The 12,707-nt window shown below is 39.4% G+C and overlaps 1 protein-coding gene and 1 long non-coding RNA gene across 30 annotated transcripts in view; one reads left to right on the top strand and one right to left on the bottom strand.

The window, feature by feature from the left end:
• adgrb2 (adhesion G protein-coupled receptor B2) overlaps window positions 1-12,707 on the bottom strand; it is a 208,140-nt gene that overhangs the window by 22,131 nt on the left and 173,302 nt on the right. For 19 of the 29 annotated variants that reach the window (XR_015108006.1, XM_086171280.1, XM_086171266.1 and 16 more), the window contains 5 exons: window positions 9,498-9,583; window positions 7,887-7,985; window positions 5,432-5,531; window positions 4,297-4,368; window positions 1,552-1,644 (listed from right to left, as the gene is read on the bottom strand). Coding sequence is in view for 28 of the 29 variants with exons in the window: in XM_086171280.1 (XP_086027406.1) it covers window positions 1,552-1,644; window positions 4,297-4,368; window positions 5,432-5,531; window positions 7,887-7,985; window positions 9,498-9,583 (450 nt within the window). In the remaining variant the exon portion in view is untranslated. The remainder of the gene's footprint in view (window positions 1-1,551; window positions 1,645-4,296; window positions 4,369-5,431; window positions 5,532-7,886; window positions 7,986-9,497; window positions 9,584-12,707) is intronic. The other 10 variants (XM_086171275.1, XM_086171285.1, XM_086171291.1 and 7 more) reach the window with 3 other exon arrangements.
• Window positions 5,712-12,601, top strand: LOC147220538 (uncharacterized). The gene is made up of 3 exons (XR_015108007.1): window positions 5,712-5,797; window positions 11,039-11,163; window positions 12,323-12,601. It is a non-coding gene; the product is annotated as an uncharacterized LOC147220538 (long non-coding RNA).

The raw sequence follows: 12,707 nt of genomic DNA, 5'->3' as shown, positions 1-12,707 counted from the left end.
CTCGTATTTGGACACTTCTGATGGTGCGAGAGAAATGTAATGGAGAACATAAAGTTGAAATGTTAGAGAAGGCCATATAATCAGCTTTGTAGAGCACTGAGCTTACATCAGAGATTAACTAATTATAGGGGTTTTCTAAAGACTGCTTTGATTCATCGGGAAAAAAAAAAAGAAAAAGGAGGGGTACGGAGACGGTGCGACATTTTTGTCTGTAAATGTCGAGATTAACATTCTAATGAGGTGGTTCCTTGTGAGTATAACAAGAGCACCGAGGAGGATGGTATTTACGGTAATGATGACACTGATATGAGTCGTGGCAGCTTCATTAAAGTATCTATTACTGTGAGTGTTCTAAAGTGCATTATATTTTATAGAGAACATTCTTCATCGTGTGATTCCTGTCTGGAAGCACTTCTTCAAATGTTTGGGCCGGATAATTGAAGGCGGTAAAATAAAAAAAAAAAAATGAATAAAAGATGACATTTTTTTTGAAGTCGTAAAACAATGGGTTTGATTAATATACACTCATCCCAAAGTCTAATAAACACTTTTAAACTGTAAGTGTTCCTTTTGGAAATGAAATCGAGGCACCGTTATGTGCCGTGAGAAGGTTCCTTCAGCCGAATGACGACTGCGAAGTTTAATCTTCACGTCAAAAGAGCCGTCTGATCGCCATTATCATTAACGCAAACGGATCCCGGGGAGATATAAAGCGCCGAGACGCCAATCACTTGTGCTCTCGCGATAGAATTGTGGCCGCGACGTCACGGTGATTTATCACACGGTTACATCCGCAACATTCTGAACGCTGCTTTTCAAGAAATGATTCGGGTGAACGGCGTATTTAAGCGCAGAAGTACATCTTCTGGAAACATCCATTGTCCAATGACGTGACGATGCATTGATAAGTCGGCGATATACGTGATCCCGTGAACTTGTCGGGCGAAGCGATACCGACGACAGTTCACGTCTACGATATAGTTTTTCTGCACTGGAGGTGAGAGGGAAATGTCATTTATACAGGATGCTAAATAACATTTCTGGGTCTGAAGTTCAATGGCATTCACTTGGCAATTTAAGAAGAAAAAATTAAATAAGATTAACCCTCGTGCGATCTTAACATTGTGTTGTCGCCCCTTGTCCTACGGGTCAAAAATGACCTATAAGACAATCTTTGTACCCTAGAGGTGTACAGCCCACATGGAAACATAAACAAAAAAAGAAGTATCACTTTTTCTAATTATGGGGTCTCTTTAGGAAAAATCATAAAATTTCAAGTTGGAAAAAAATAGGTTAAGGTGTTTTTTTTCTACAGCTAAACTTGGTCGTGGGTCACTTTTGACCCGCAAGACAACACAAGGGTTAAACAGATGCAGCATCATTAGACAGTCCTGAACGCTGGCGTTCGTGTTGAACTACCTAAGAATGGGATCATTTCTGTCAAAAAAGAAATCATAGTTTGTATGACGGGGTGGAGGTTCAGCGAGGACGCTGCACGCCAAACGTGAACGCACGGCGAATGTATGCGGGATGGAATGGGATGCTATTCACCATGATCTGCACCTGTCCGTTCTTGCAGGAGTCTGGCGAGTTTTCGCTGTCGTCTTTACAGCCTCCCATACGACAGCGCACCGCATCCTGCACCTGAGGGGCGGGAGGGAGCGGGAGCCGGGGAGAAGAAGAAGAAGCGAGGAAAGAAATAAAAAAAAAAAAAAGATGGAAAATGGAGCGGGGAAATTACGAAATGATGAGGGAAAGGAGGGGACAATGCGAGAAGAAAGAAGTTAGCGAGGGGGGGCTACTTAAGTTAGGTTGGCAAGCGGAGGCGCGCAGGGAACTTACGCCTCATGCATTCTTTATTTCTGAATTAACAGATGTTCGCTGAATACTGAATTACATGAAAATTACAAAAAAGAATAAAAGTGACTGAACAGCTGCATGGTTCATAAAGTAAGTATGCTTACAGCTTATATAACAGATCGCTATGGAAAGCACACTGTCGAACTTCAAAAGCGGCCTATTTGAGCCTTGTGAGATCTGTGACACAAAGTCCTAATTAAAACCAGGTATATTTTTGTTGTAACCCCTGGGCTGCAGCGGTGTCATATTGTTTCTCTATCCTCCCACATGCCGCATCGAAGGAAACACACCAGAGCCGCCGTCGGAGGACCGGCACTCATAAAACAGCTCCATTCGAATGCAATGCTGTGCATTGAGTTTCACCTGCAACTCTTGAATTTCCCTCTAAACATATCCATGTTGAAAAGCCACATCATTTCTCAGTGTTGCTAATCCCGCAAGAACGGCATGGGGAGGATTAAAATTACAAAATGAACCGATGCAAGAGCGAAAACGAGTTCTCCCCGGATGGTCTCGGATGTGACTGTCCACCGCCGGAAACAAAGTGCGCAGAAGTAGCATCCATGCCCGATTAATATACCGCTCAAAAAAATAAAGGGAACACTTGAACAACACAATGTAACTCCAAGTCAATCACACTTGTGTGAAATCATAGTGTCCACTCAGGAAGCAACACAGATTCATTTTGACTTGTTTTAAGGACATTACATCAAAGTTGGATCAGCCTGGAGTTTGTTTTTACACTTTAATTTTGAGTGCGATTCCTAATCCAGACCTCCATGGGTTGATACAATTGATTTCCATCGATCATTTTGGTGCGATTTTGTTGTCAGCACATTCAACTGTGTAAAGAGCAACGTATTTCATAAGAATATTTCATTCATTTAGATCTAGGATGTGTTTTTTAAGTGTTCCCTTTATTTTTTTGAGCAGTGTACTTAATGGGAAAGCTTATTGCCTCCATCAGTCCCTTCTATCCATCTCTTCCCTTTATGTCGATAGTTATACTCTTGGAAATGTACTTCCTGTGCGGAGCAGACTTTTCTCCCTCCTTTCGCTTCCTTCACCTTCCATGTTTTGTTTTCTCCTCCCCTGCTATCATCCTTTGCTTCCATCTCTTCAAACATCACGCAGATCTCTCTGCATGCATCCTTTTATAGGCCTCTTACCTCTTATTTAACTAAGTTGCTCAACCTTTCACATCCCAACTTCTTCTCTCATTTTCGTCCGCCTCCCGCTGCCTCTCCTAATCACAGCGCTTCTAATGATGCGCATATTCATTTACTCTCCTTTCCTAGACTGATCTCAGCGGGCGACCGGCTCCGCCTCGGTCCTGCCGTTCCCCCGCCGCACCTCCGATGCACCGGCTGCTACGCGGGAACGTGAACCGGTAGTTTACCCACCGTAAACTCGTTCTTTGTACTTCTTTCTCTCTAGTTTTGCAGCGTAATACTCCCTCGTTCTTGTTCTTCTCCTCCCCGGCTGCAACGTAGCGCTCCCCTCTTTCTGTTGTTCTGCAGCTATGAAAGACTCACGCTCGGTCTCTTCTTGGGGATTTTCATACACGTAACAATAAATGATTTCAGGATTTACAGTACCCTGATCCCGGCTGCCTTTGTGATGTTAATTTCACAAAGCTTAGCCTTTTACGGAAAAAAAAAAAAAAAAAAAACGAAAATCACTTATGCTTTTATCACCTGACAGGAAAGATTCTACTTTGTACGCATGCAGCGGCGGCTGCAGTTTTGCAGTTTTGTCAAGATGACGGCGTGTTAAACCCAGGTGGAGATCGCGCAACAACCAAGTTGTGTGTGTGTGTTACTACCTGTCTCAAGGGCAGGGAAAAAAAATGTATGTGCATAATGATTTTCAAATTCAGCATCACCGGGGGCAGAGTAAATCCTTTGGCAAATAGGCACCAGGGGGCATTAGTTAGGGACTTATCGTCTTATTCCATACAGCATCTTTCTAAGCTCGTTTAAGCAGCCTCGGATCCAGCGGACAATGCTGCACTATCATACGGCATTATGAGGAAGAAGCAGCGCATCACAGGACATAAATACTGTGCTAATCCTCCCCATGTCTGATCTGCTTGTGTTCTGCTGTGACCTGGAAATGAACCCCCAAGAAAAAAAAAACTAGCGTAGCTTTTGTGAACATGTTTCCCACCTGTTGAAGCGCGGAGCGGCATTAGGAATGTAGTGTACAAACCACCAAGCTAATTGTCGCTCTTACTTGTTTCCATGTTTACATTTTACTCGTTGTTATTTTTTTCCTTTTCTATTTATTTTTCTATACCTCGGAACCTGACCCGGGTATTCATTTGGGCGCACAAACTGTGAGGTGTGCTGGTATGACAATAAAAGTTCCTTGAACCCTTGAATCCTAATGCTTAGAAACGTAAATAAAACGGAAACAGTACGACAATGGACTCACCTCCCGACGCATTGCACAGTGGACAGTGATGATGACAAAACCTTGCACGGAGTCAAAGACTGCAAAGAGGACCTGAGGGACACAAAAAAAAGAAATAAAATAAAATTAAAAAAAATTATATATATATATATATATATATATAATTTCCTTTTTTTTGTATTTAAATTTCATAAATTTATAATAAATTTTATATATATATATATATATATATATATATATATATACAGCATGTGATTATGAACTCCCTTCATATTTCTTCTTAAAACATAGCTAAGACAACATGGCGCTAATTAGAAACATCTCTGAATTCTGATGTGGGTTGTCATGCCAGTCCTGCTCGGTCGTGATTTATTGTCATTATTTTTAATCATCAGATATTTATTTGTATGAGATTCTTTGTACCAATGAAAGCTTGATTTTACTTAGGTATTTGGGAAGGACCAATATGTCATATTTTATTGTATATACTTATCGTTGGCATTATCATTTCATTCATTATTTACCTAGTTACTAAAGTTTCTGAAACCTATGATCAAATAACAGATTTTATAATCAGCTATGTCAGAAAAAATACATTTATTAAATAACATTTTCTGTAGTTGCTTTAGTATAAATGACAAGCACTCTTACGGAGAGCTGTGTATTTTCTTCATATGTTTATATTTTTTTTAATTCATTCATTGATTTTTTTTCATCTTTTTATCCATGGATTTCCTTCAGAAATATAAATATGTTTCTAATTTTATAGTCTATACTTAGTGGATACTTATTGCTGGTATTATCATTTTAATTATTTTTTAAATTGTTACTGGTTTCTGAAACCTAACTTATGTGAGAAAAATATACTTATTTAATAACATTCTGCGTAACACTCTTTAACAGAGCAGCATTTGTGTGTATTTTCTTCATATGTTCATATTTTTTTATTCATTCATTTATTTCTTCATCCTTTTTTTTCCACATTTATAATTCCAAACCTGTAATTCAACAGTACAATTCAGATGAGTGGGATGATCTGCACATTAAGACATCCTTTCCAAGCCTTTTTGTCTGCGATTCTCACCCCGATTTATTCATTTTTTTTCGTTTGTTTTTTTTTCGCGTGTGAGCTTTGGTGTGTGTTTTCGAGCATCACCTGAAAGAGCGTGGAGCGGCGGTCGGTTATGGCCAGCACCGCTGACATCCAGGTGAGAGCTAATAGAGGCAGAACGACGCAGGAGCTCCACAGAGAGGCCCTGTCACACGGGGTGGGGTGGGTGGAAGAGAGGGCGACAAGAATAAGACTCAAAGCAGGCCAACCAGCTTGAGCATGACACACACACACACACACACACACTGGATAATTTGAGATGGTTTGTTATCATGGACAGCATTACACAAGTGACGATAGCTGGCGGTTACATGCTGGTACGAGTTCCACAGCAGGAAAGTTTGGAGTCTCACGGCTGATTTTCCCTCAACGGGAAAAATTGGACGGATGGATTTGTCACCCGGTGTCAAAGTAAGTCTGTCGCGCTGTTCGTGCGTCATATCGTCAATGCATTTGACTTACGGATGTGTTTTTATATTTTCATTTTAAATTGTTTGGGATTTCATATAAAGCCTTTTTTTTTTATTAAAAAAATAAAAAAAAATAAATAAACAATTGAGGGAAGCTATACCATTTAAAAAAAAAAGAAGTTCTCTAAGAGAACAGGAAGCAGTTCATCAGTTAAGCAGCAGTGAGTCCAGGTGCTTATATATCGGGCTCCTATAGGCTTAGGATTGCTTAACATTTCTTACAGCAACTCACTACCTCAGACTAACAGCAATACTCATTATTTGGAGCTTGAACTTTTCTTTAGAGCTATTTTCCTGAAATTTGGGAATGAATCTGACATCCTCCTGGAGACCTCTCCACTGTGTGTGTGTGTGTGTGTGAGGTTCGGGGGTTTGACCTCCTCTTTGCTCCATATAAGGCAGGCCAATGGGGTTCTCAGGAGTAAATTTGTGCATGTGGATTTGCTTCAGAAACTTTGTGGTTATTATATACCGGTTAAAGTATTCATGGTGTCTGAACACAAGATTGGCTTCCAAAATGTGCTAGTATGACAAATGGAGAGCCCTGTTTAACTGTTTTGCACAACAAAAACTATATCAAAGTGCACAGCCGAAGGCGATGAATTAAAGTAATGAGAAATGTAATTAAAAACCAGTGCTGTTCCCTCATCAATATTTCGAGCCGTTGTTTCAGACATTTAATGTGGTTTGCCGTAATGCAAAAGCACAACAACCTACTTTCTAAAGTCAACACGATGATACTGCCAGTGTACTTAAGTGTTTCTTAATGAGCTGTTATTTTTCAAAGTGCAACCGAGTCATTTGGGAAAAGACAAATGTGTAGAAGGAATTACTAACTCTTTTTTTTTTTTTTTTTAATAATCAAGGTTATCAAGGAGTGAAACAAAATAGTCACGAGTGGTTTTATCAAATCACACAAAAATACTTGAATGCAGGAGTCGATTAGCAACAGAACAATTTTAGCGAGGTTCCTTTTGGCGAGTTCATCGACACGGTAAGAAAAGGGGTAAAATAGCTCAACACTGAGGTTTCAAGACGCAAATTAGGTGAAGAATAAAAAGGCATAGTGCTAGATATATAAAGCGCTAAATGACCATTTGATATCAAATCTTTGTGTGATTTGGTTTATACCTGTGACAGCAAAAATATACAGTTTTACAAAAAAAAAAAAAAAAATCCCAAATCATTCAAACAGCATTGGAAGCTCAGAGCACTCCAATCTAAAAATGGAAAAAAAAAAAAAAAAAAAAGGATTTGCCAGAATGACATAATTACTGGTATCAGGTTCTGCAGAAACAGGTTGTCCAAAGACATCGTTCAGTGAGACAGAATTGCGGTGCATTTAATGTTAACTGACTTAAATGACACCAACAGTGGAACTCAAATGCTTCGACCACATAAGGAAGTGAAATGAGAGCCAGACGGTTTTATGCGTCGAGCCGCAGCGACACAGGCTGCATGATTGAAATCCTGCCTTGCGATGGTGCACGCTAACGTGTTAAGCCTCACCAAATGTGCACTATAAACAAACAGAAACACAAATGATTCACAAATACGGCCTGGCACAAAACAGACTTGTTCTGCAGGACCTGGGCTAAATAAATGTTTACATCAAAACATGCTTTCATTTCATTATTAGACCTTGCAGCACTGATGCGATCATTTTTTTTTTTTTTTTAATTATTATCATGATTCAATTTCCATTGATATTTTTTTTGCATTTTGTTTTTGAATGGGACAAGTCTGAACGTACCCTGCGTCATTGAGCGAGAGCAACAGATAAAAAGGATGGGACAGAGATAGATAGATAGATAGATAGATAGATAGATAGATAGATAGATAGATAGATAGATAGATAGATAGATAGATAGATAGATAGATAGATAGATAGATAGATAGATAGATAGATAGATAGATAGATAGATAGATAGATAGATAGATAGATAGATAGATAGATAGATTGATGGAGACAGAAGAGAAAGAGAGAAATCCAGTGAGTGAAAAAGAGGAAGAGATGAAGATGGACTAACATGGCACTGCTGGCAGTAGAGCTGGACATAGCGGTGCTCGAGATCACGCCACACTTGGAACATTTCAGGAGCAGTCGGCTACGCGCCTCCGCCGGGACACTTTAGGACGAGTGCACACATGTATAACCATGAGAGAGGGACGGGGGGAGAGTCGGGAGGTGGGGGAATGCGTGGAAACACAAGTTCCGGTGATGACGAGAAGTGAATTTTGCGGGTGTCACAGTTGCAACGGAACCAGAAGGAACGTAAGAGGAGGAAGGTGGAGACGACAAAAAGGAAAAAAAAAAAAAAAAAAAAAAGGGGGAAAGGGGAAGAAAAGAAAGAAAGAAAGAAAGAAAGGCAAAATTAAAACCAGATCTTAAAAAAGTAGCAGCAGTGAAAAAAAACACAATACAAAGACTGATTTAGAGCAAGTAGAGTGAAAGTGAGAGACAGACATTCCAATGTTACAGTCGAGTCGTGAGGATTAACAGATTACAACGACAAAGACAGGAAATGCACCAGTAATCTTATCCCGCTGCTAGTGAGCTGATGTGTGTGTGTGTGTGTGTTTGTTTTAATTATATGAAGATGTGACTGAGCGTCGTCAGGCTTTTTCAGGTCATGAACCTTTACGCTTTACGTACGCGAGACGTTTTTTTGGGGGTTCGCGCCTAAAATGCTAGCCTTAGCGTGAAGCGCAGTCACGTGGCTGCAAACGGGAATGACAGCTTGTCCTGTTAGCAACACTGCAAACATCCGGTTGCGTGTGTGCATGTGTGTGTGTGTGCACCACTTCTATAAACACTCTTCCGAGAATCGCATAGGATATGCGCCCGACGGCGGGGTATCAGCGAGGACTTAGCCCGCGATAGAATGGGATGTGGCTCGATGGCGTGTTTCCGTTCACGAATGTGCGTTTGTATACATCAACTGGTTTAATCTGCGGGTAACAAAAGCTAATCAGCCCCCAAGAGAGCCAATCTGTTCTGTTAACCCCTTGGGCGAGACACAAATTATCAATCTCAATTTGCTCTAAAGACAGAAGCCGTGGGAAACATGAGAGAGAACAATATAACGATTAAAAAAAAAGAAAGAAGTATCGAATGTTATGAGGGATGCAGGCGCGGCTTTTGGTTTTTCGGTTGAGGAAAAGTCTGCTTGTGGAATTAGTAGAGATGATGAGCAGATTTAAACTGCTTAGCATCAGCGAGCAGTGGGTTGTTGTTCATGCATATGAATAAAGTAGTCTGGGGTGCGGTTATAATTCACATCTGACAATGATTTAGCCCACCATGTGTCATGAAACGCTGAACCCTAAATAGAAACAACATGAAGGCCAGAACAGCTGCAAACAACAGATTTATTACTTTTTGGGGGACGGCATTTGATTTGTTTTACTTTCCAGGAAGCAGTTGGTACTTAATAATATTTCGAAAGAGCTGTCCCGAGAATGCTATTTCGCTTAACAAGAGCCGAGGTGAAGAAATATTGAAAAAAAGGTTAATTGTTTTTTTTTTTTTTTTTTGGCCCTCTCAGGTCGACGTGTGCAAGCGGTATGTGTGTATGTGAGTGTGTGTTTAAAATGCTTACGTATGAATGTATTTCATAGGGTTGCGGACGTCAACTTACCCCGCGCGCTGCTTCTTAGACTTGTCTGAGATGCCGTCCCGAGACATGAGCTTGTTAAATACCACGATTCCGATGAGCATATTCACCTTGGGGAGACAGAATGGGAGGTTTGATCAAATTGCAGTAATGGGTTGCCGACAGGGATTTAGTTCATGCAAAATTGTAACCTTTCTACATGGTTTAGACACTGTTTAGTTGACTGAAGGTGGCTGTTTTTAATGGTGCTGCTGAATCGAGACAGGAAAAAAAACAAAAAAAAACAAAAAAAAAAAACGGTTCTTTGATATTTTAAGACTCCCTTGCGGTTCCTCCCTATTTTCAAACATTCTAAAGCTTTTTCCAAAAATATTCAGCAGATTATGCTTTATTTTATCATGATTATAATTTGGTATTACATGGTTTCATAGATAAAACAACACTTGCAATACTCAAGTAATTATAAACATGATACATGACATGTATATACACCTTACATATATTTTTACATACCTTTATTTTTACATACCATTATTTATATTTTATTCTATATTTTTACATGGAGCTCTATTTTGATTCTTGCCCACTTTAATGTGTAGCAGCAGCTGCTTTCAACAAAAAGCAATTTCCCGTTGGGGGGATCGATTAAGTATTCTGATTCTGATAAAATACTAACAATAAATGAGTAAATAGATACATGGGAAAATAGAAAGTTATTATTATTATTATTATTATTATCATTATTATCAATTTAATTAGCATAAGTGATGATTTATAGTAATATCAATAATTTTAGTAATGATAAAATTAATAATAATAATAATAATAATAATAATAATAATGGTAGTAATAATTCACTGCAATGAACCCGTCATGCAACAACAACAACACTTCGACACCAGGAATCGAACCAAGAATGTTCGGTTACAACGACAACTGTTCCTGTCCACGCTGTCCGCATTGAATAAATGAATACATTTATAAATATAGCACTCCGGAGCTAACGTGAAATGAAACATGTGAAACAATTGAAAATATTCAGAAAAAAAAAAAAAAAATAGAACAAGCATGGAGAACCTGCAATGCATTATTCCCTTCATTGAAAAAAAAATGTAATAAAAAGAAAATAAATAATTAGAATAGGATCATAAAAAAATGAGAACTCTTTCCTCTGACAGCCATTGATGTCAGAGAAGTAAAATAATTCTCTGACCATCCTGAATATGCATTATTACTTCTGTCGCTTTTAGGTAAGTGAGGAATAAAACACACAGCAACCAAATACAACTCTGACCGCAGCCTTTCCATTTGTAGAGAATGCCCTAACATATAGAAGAAGGAAAATGACTCTCACTTTTTTATTCTTCCTAATGAAGAGCCTAAAGCTCCTCATTAGCATTTGGTGATGGCGTGCACATTTATGCAGAGTATAGAAGACACAACCTTGTGATAATATCAGCCTATCCTGCTGAAGCTCCTGATTTCTGAAATCATGCTGAACCATTAAGTCCTGGCAACATGCTCCTTATAAAGATGGGTTTTATCTCGCAAGATTTTTTTCCCAGGTTGGTTCCAGTATGTTCTCCTTGAAATCCTACGATTGGCTGGACAGGAACTCTGGGAACGGATACAAACGGTTTGATCTAACGGACGTCACCAGAAATGACGTCGTGTTGTGTCGACGGCCACGGCAAGAATTTTGCACAAATTTTCACTTCTGGAGGCAAAAATGCCACTAAGAAGTTCTCTGAGTTGGAACTTGAGCTTGCTTGATTCCATGAGGGAAAAAACACCGGTGACTAATAAATAAATAGATCCATATATACGTACATAAATGAACAAACAATACAAAATAAACTATAAAAAGAAATACTGTAGCTTTGGATCATCTTTGACCACAAACTGCAGTCAAACCAGCCATACAGCACTGGCACATTGCTGCTTTCTATCTTCTGATAAAAGCTTTTGCTGCAGATTTGAATGAATAATGGGAAGAATCAGTAGCTGGCTCTGTAAGACAGAGGAAGAGAAATAACCCAATAAAAAGAGTAAAAAAAAAAAATGAAATGTGCAATTTTAGCCTTTGCCCCACTTCCAACACGCTAATGTATGTGTTCCTGATATAATGTAGATAGGATTTTTGTAAATGGTATTTCTGGAAATTAGACCGCACCGGAAGTTTTGACAAGCCAGCTAACACTTTGGCATTAAATCATGTTGTTAGCAAGAGGTTGAAGCCAACTCTCGCCGGAACTCTACTGTAAAACTCTCCCCTCCACCCCGGAGGACGGGATGCAAACCATTCACACGAATAATCAAATACATAAAACCATATTTTTGTGGTGAAGCACTTTGAAAAATGGCACTGCCATGTTAGTGGATACATATACACCAAATATTCCTATTCTAATCTAGCTCCTAAATTTCATGCCTTCCCGGATTCGATTCCTCATCAGTCACAAAGGTTCGGCCTCTTGGGATCAAAAGAAAATCAATTCTAAACAATGTTCCGGGCAATCAGAAGTCTAATCCCTATAAGCATTCATTTTGGGTGGATCTACCATACATCAAACAGATTTTACAATTTGAGGAAGATCAAAAAAATAAGAAATAAATAAAAAAAAAAGTCTCCGGTCCACTTCCCTCCCGTTTTTGTGCTTCTGTCGCTGATAACTCCTCACAACCTGCCAGATCGTGAAAGCATTATTGTTATGTCAGTCATGCCCGGCTCCGGCTTGGTAAGTCAGCTTTGTTCTGATCTGCTATTTGCCCAAGGCCAGTTTAATTAATTAGAGGAGCGTCCTGTGGGAAGGACTGTGCTTCTCTGACCGTCGTCTCTCTCATTACAGCTGTTTGTTAGAGTGGAGCGGCTGCAACAACACAGGGCGGGCAGGGACCTGCCCAGAGGAGCTGGTGTGAAACGTCGAGATTGAGATTGTAGAGAAAGAAATCAAGGAAGCATACAGTGATCTCTAGAAAGATACAGACCGTGCAAAGATTGCCAGGCTTTATATTACTTACTTCGTATAGAGCGACACTGTGTGCATGAATATGCAGGTGACTTGCTGTATTGTTATTTGACTGGAATATGCATACATGCATCTCGTTGCATTGACTCTCTACTATATGACTGCATTAAACTAAAATTATTTGCAAGAATGACAATCAGACAGTCAGTGCTTTCTATGATATCCAAATATAATCCTTCTGCTAGCATGCATCGCTTCGAGTTTA

Source organism: Fistularia commersonii, chromosome 24 (assembly GCF_037954325.1).
Source record: "Fistularia commersonii isolate RoL2024-O1a breed Wild chromosome 24, RoL_Fcom_v1.0, whole genome shotgun sequence".
In the NCBI taxonomy this organism is placed as follows: domain Eukaryota; kingdom Metazoa; phylum Chordata; class Actinopteri; order Syngnathiformes; family Fistulariidae; genus Fistularia; species Fistularia commersonii.
The sequence above is the reverse complement of the archived record's forward strand: the minus strand, read 5'-3'. Positions and strand labels throughout refer to the sequence as shown.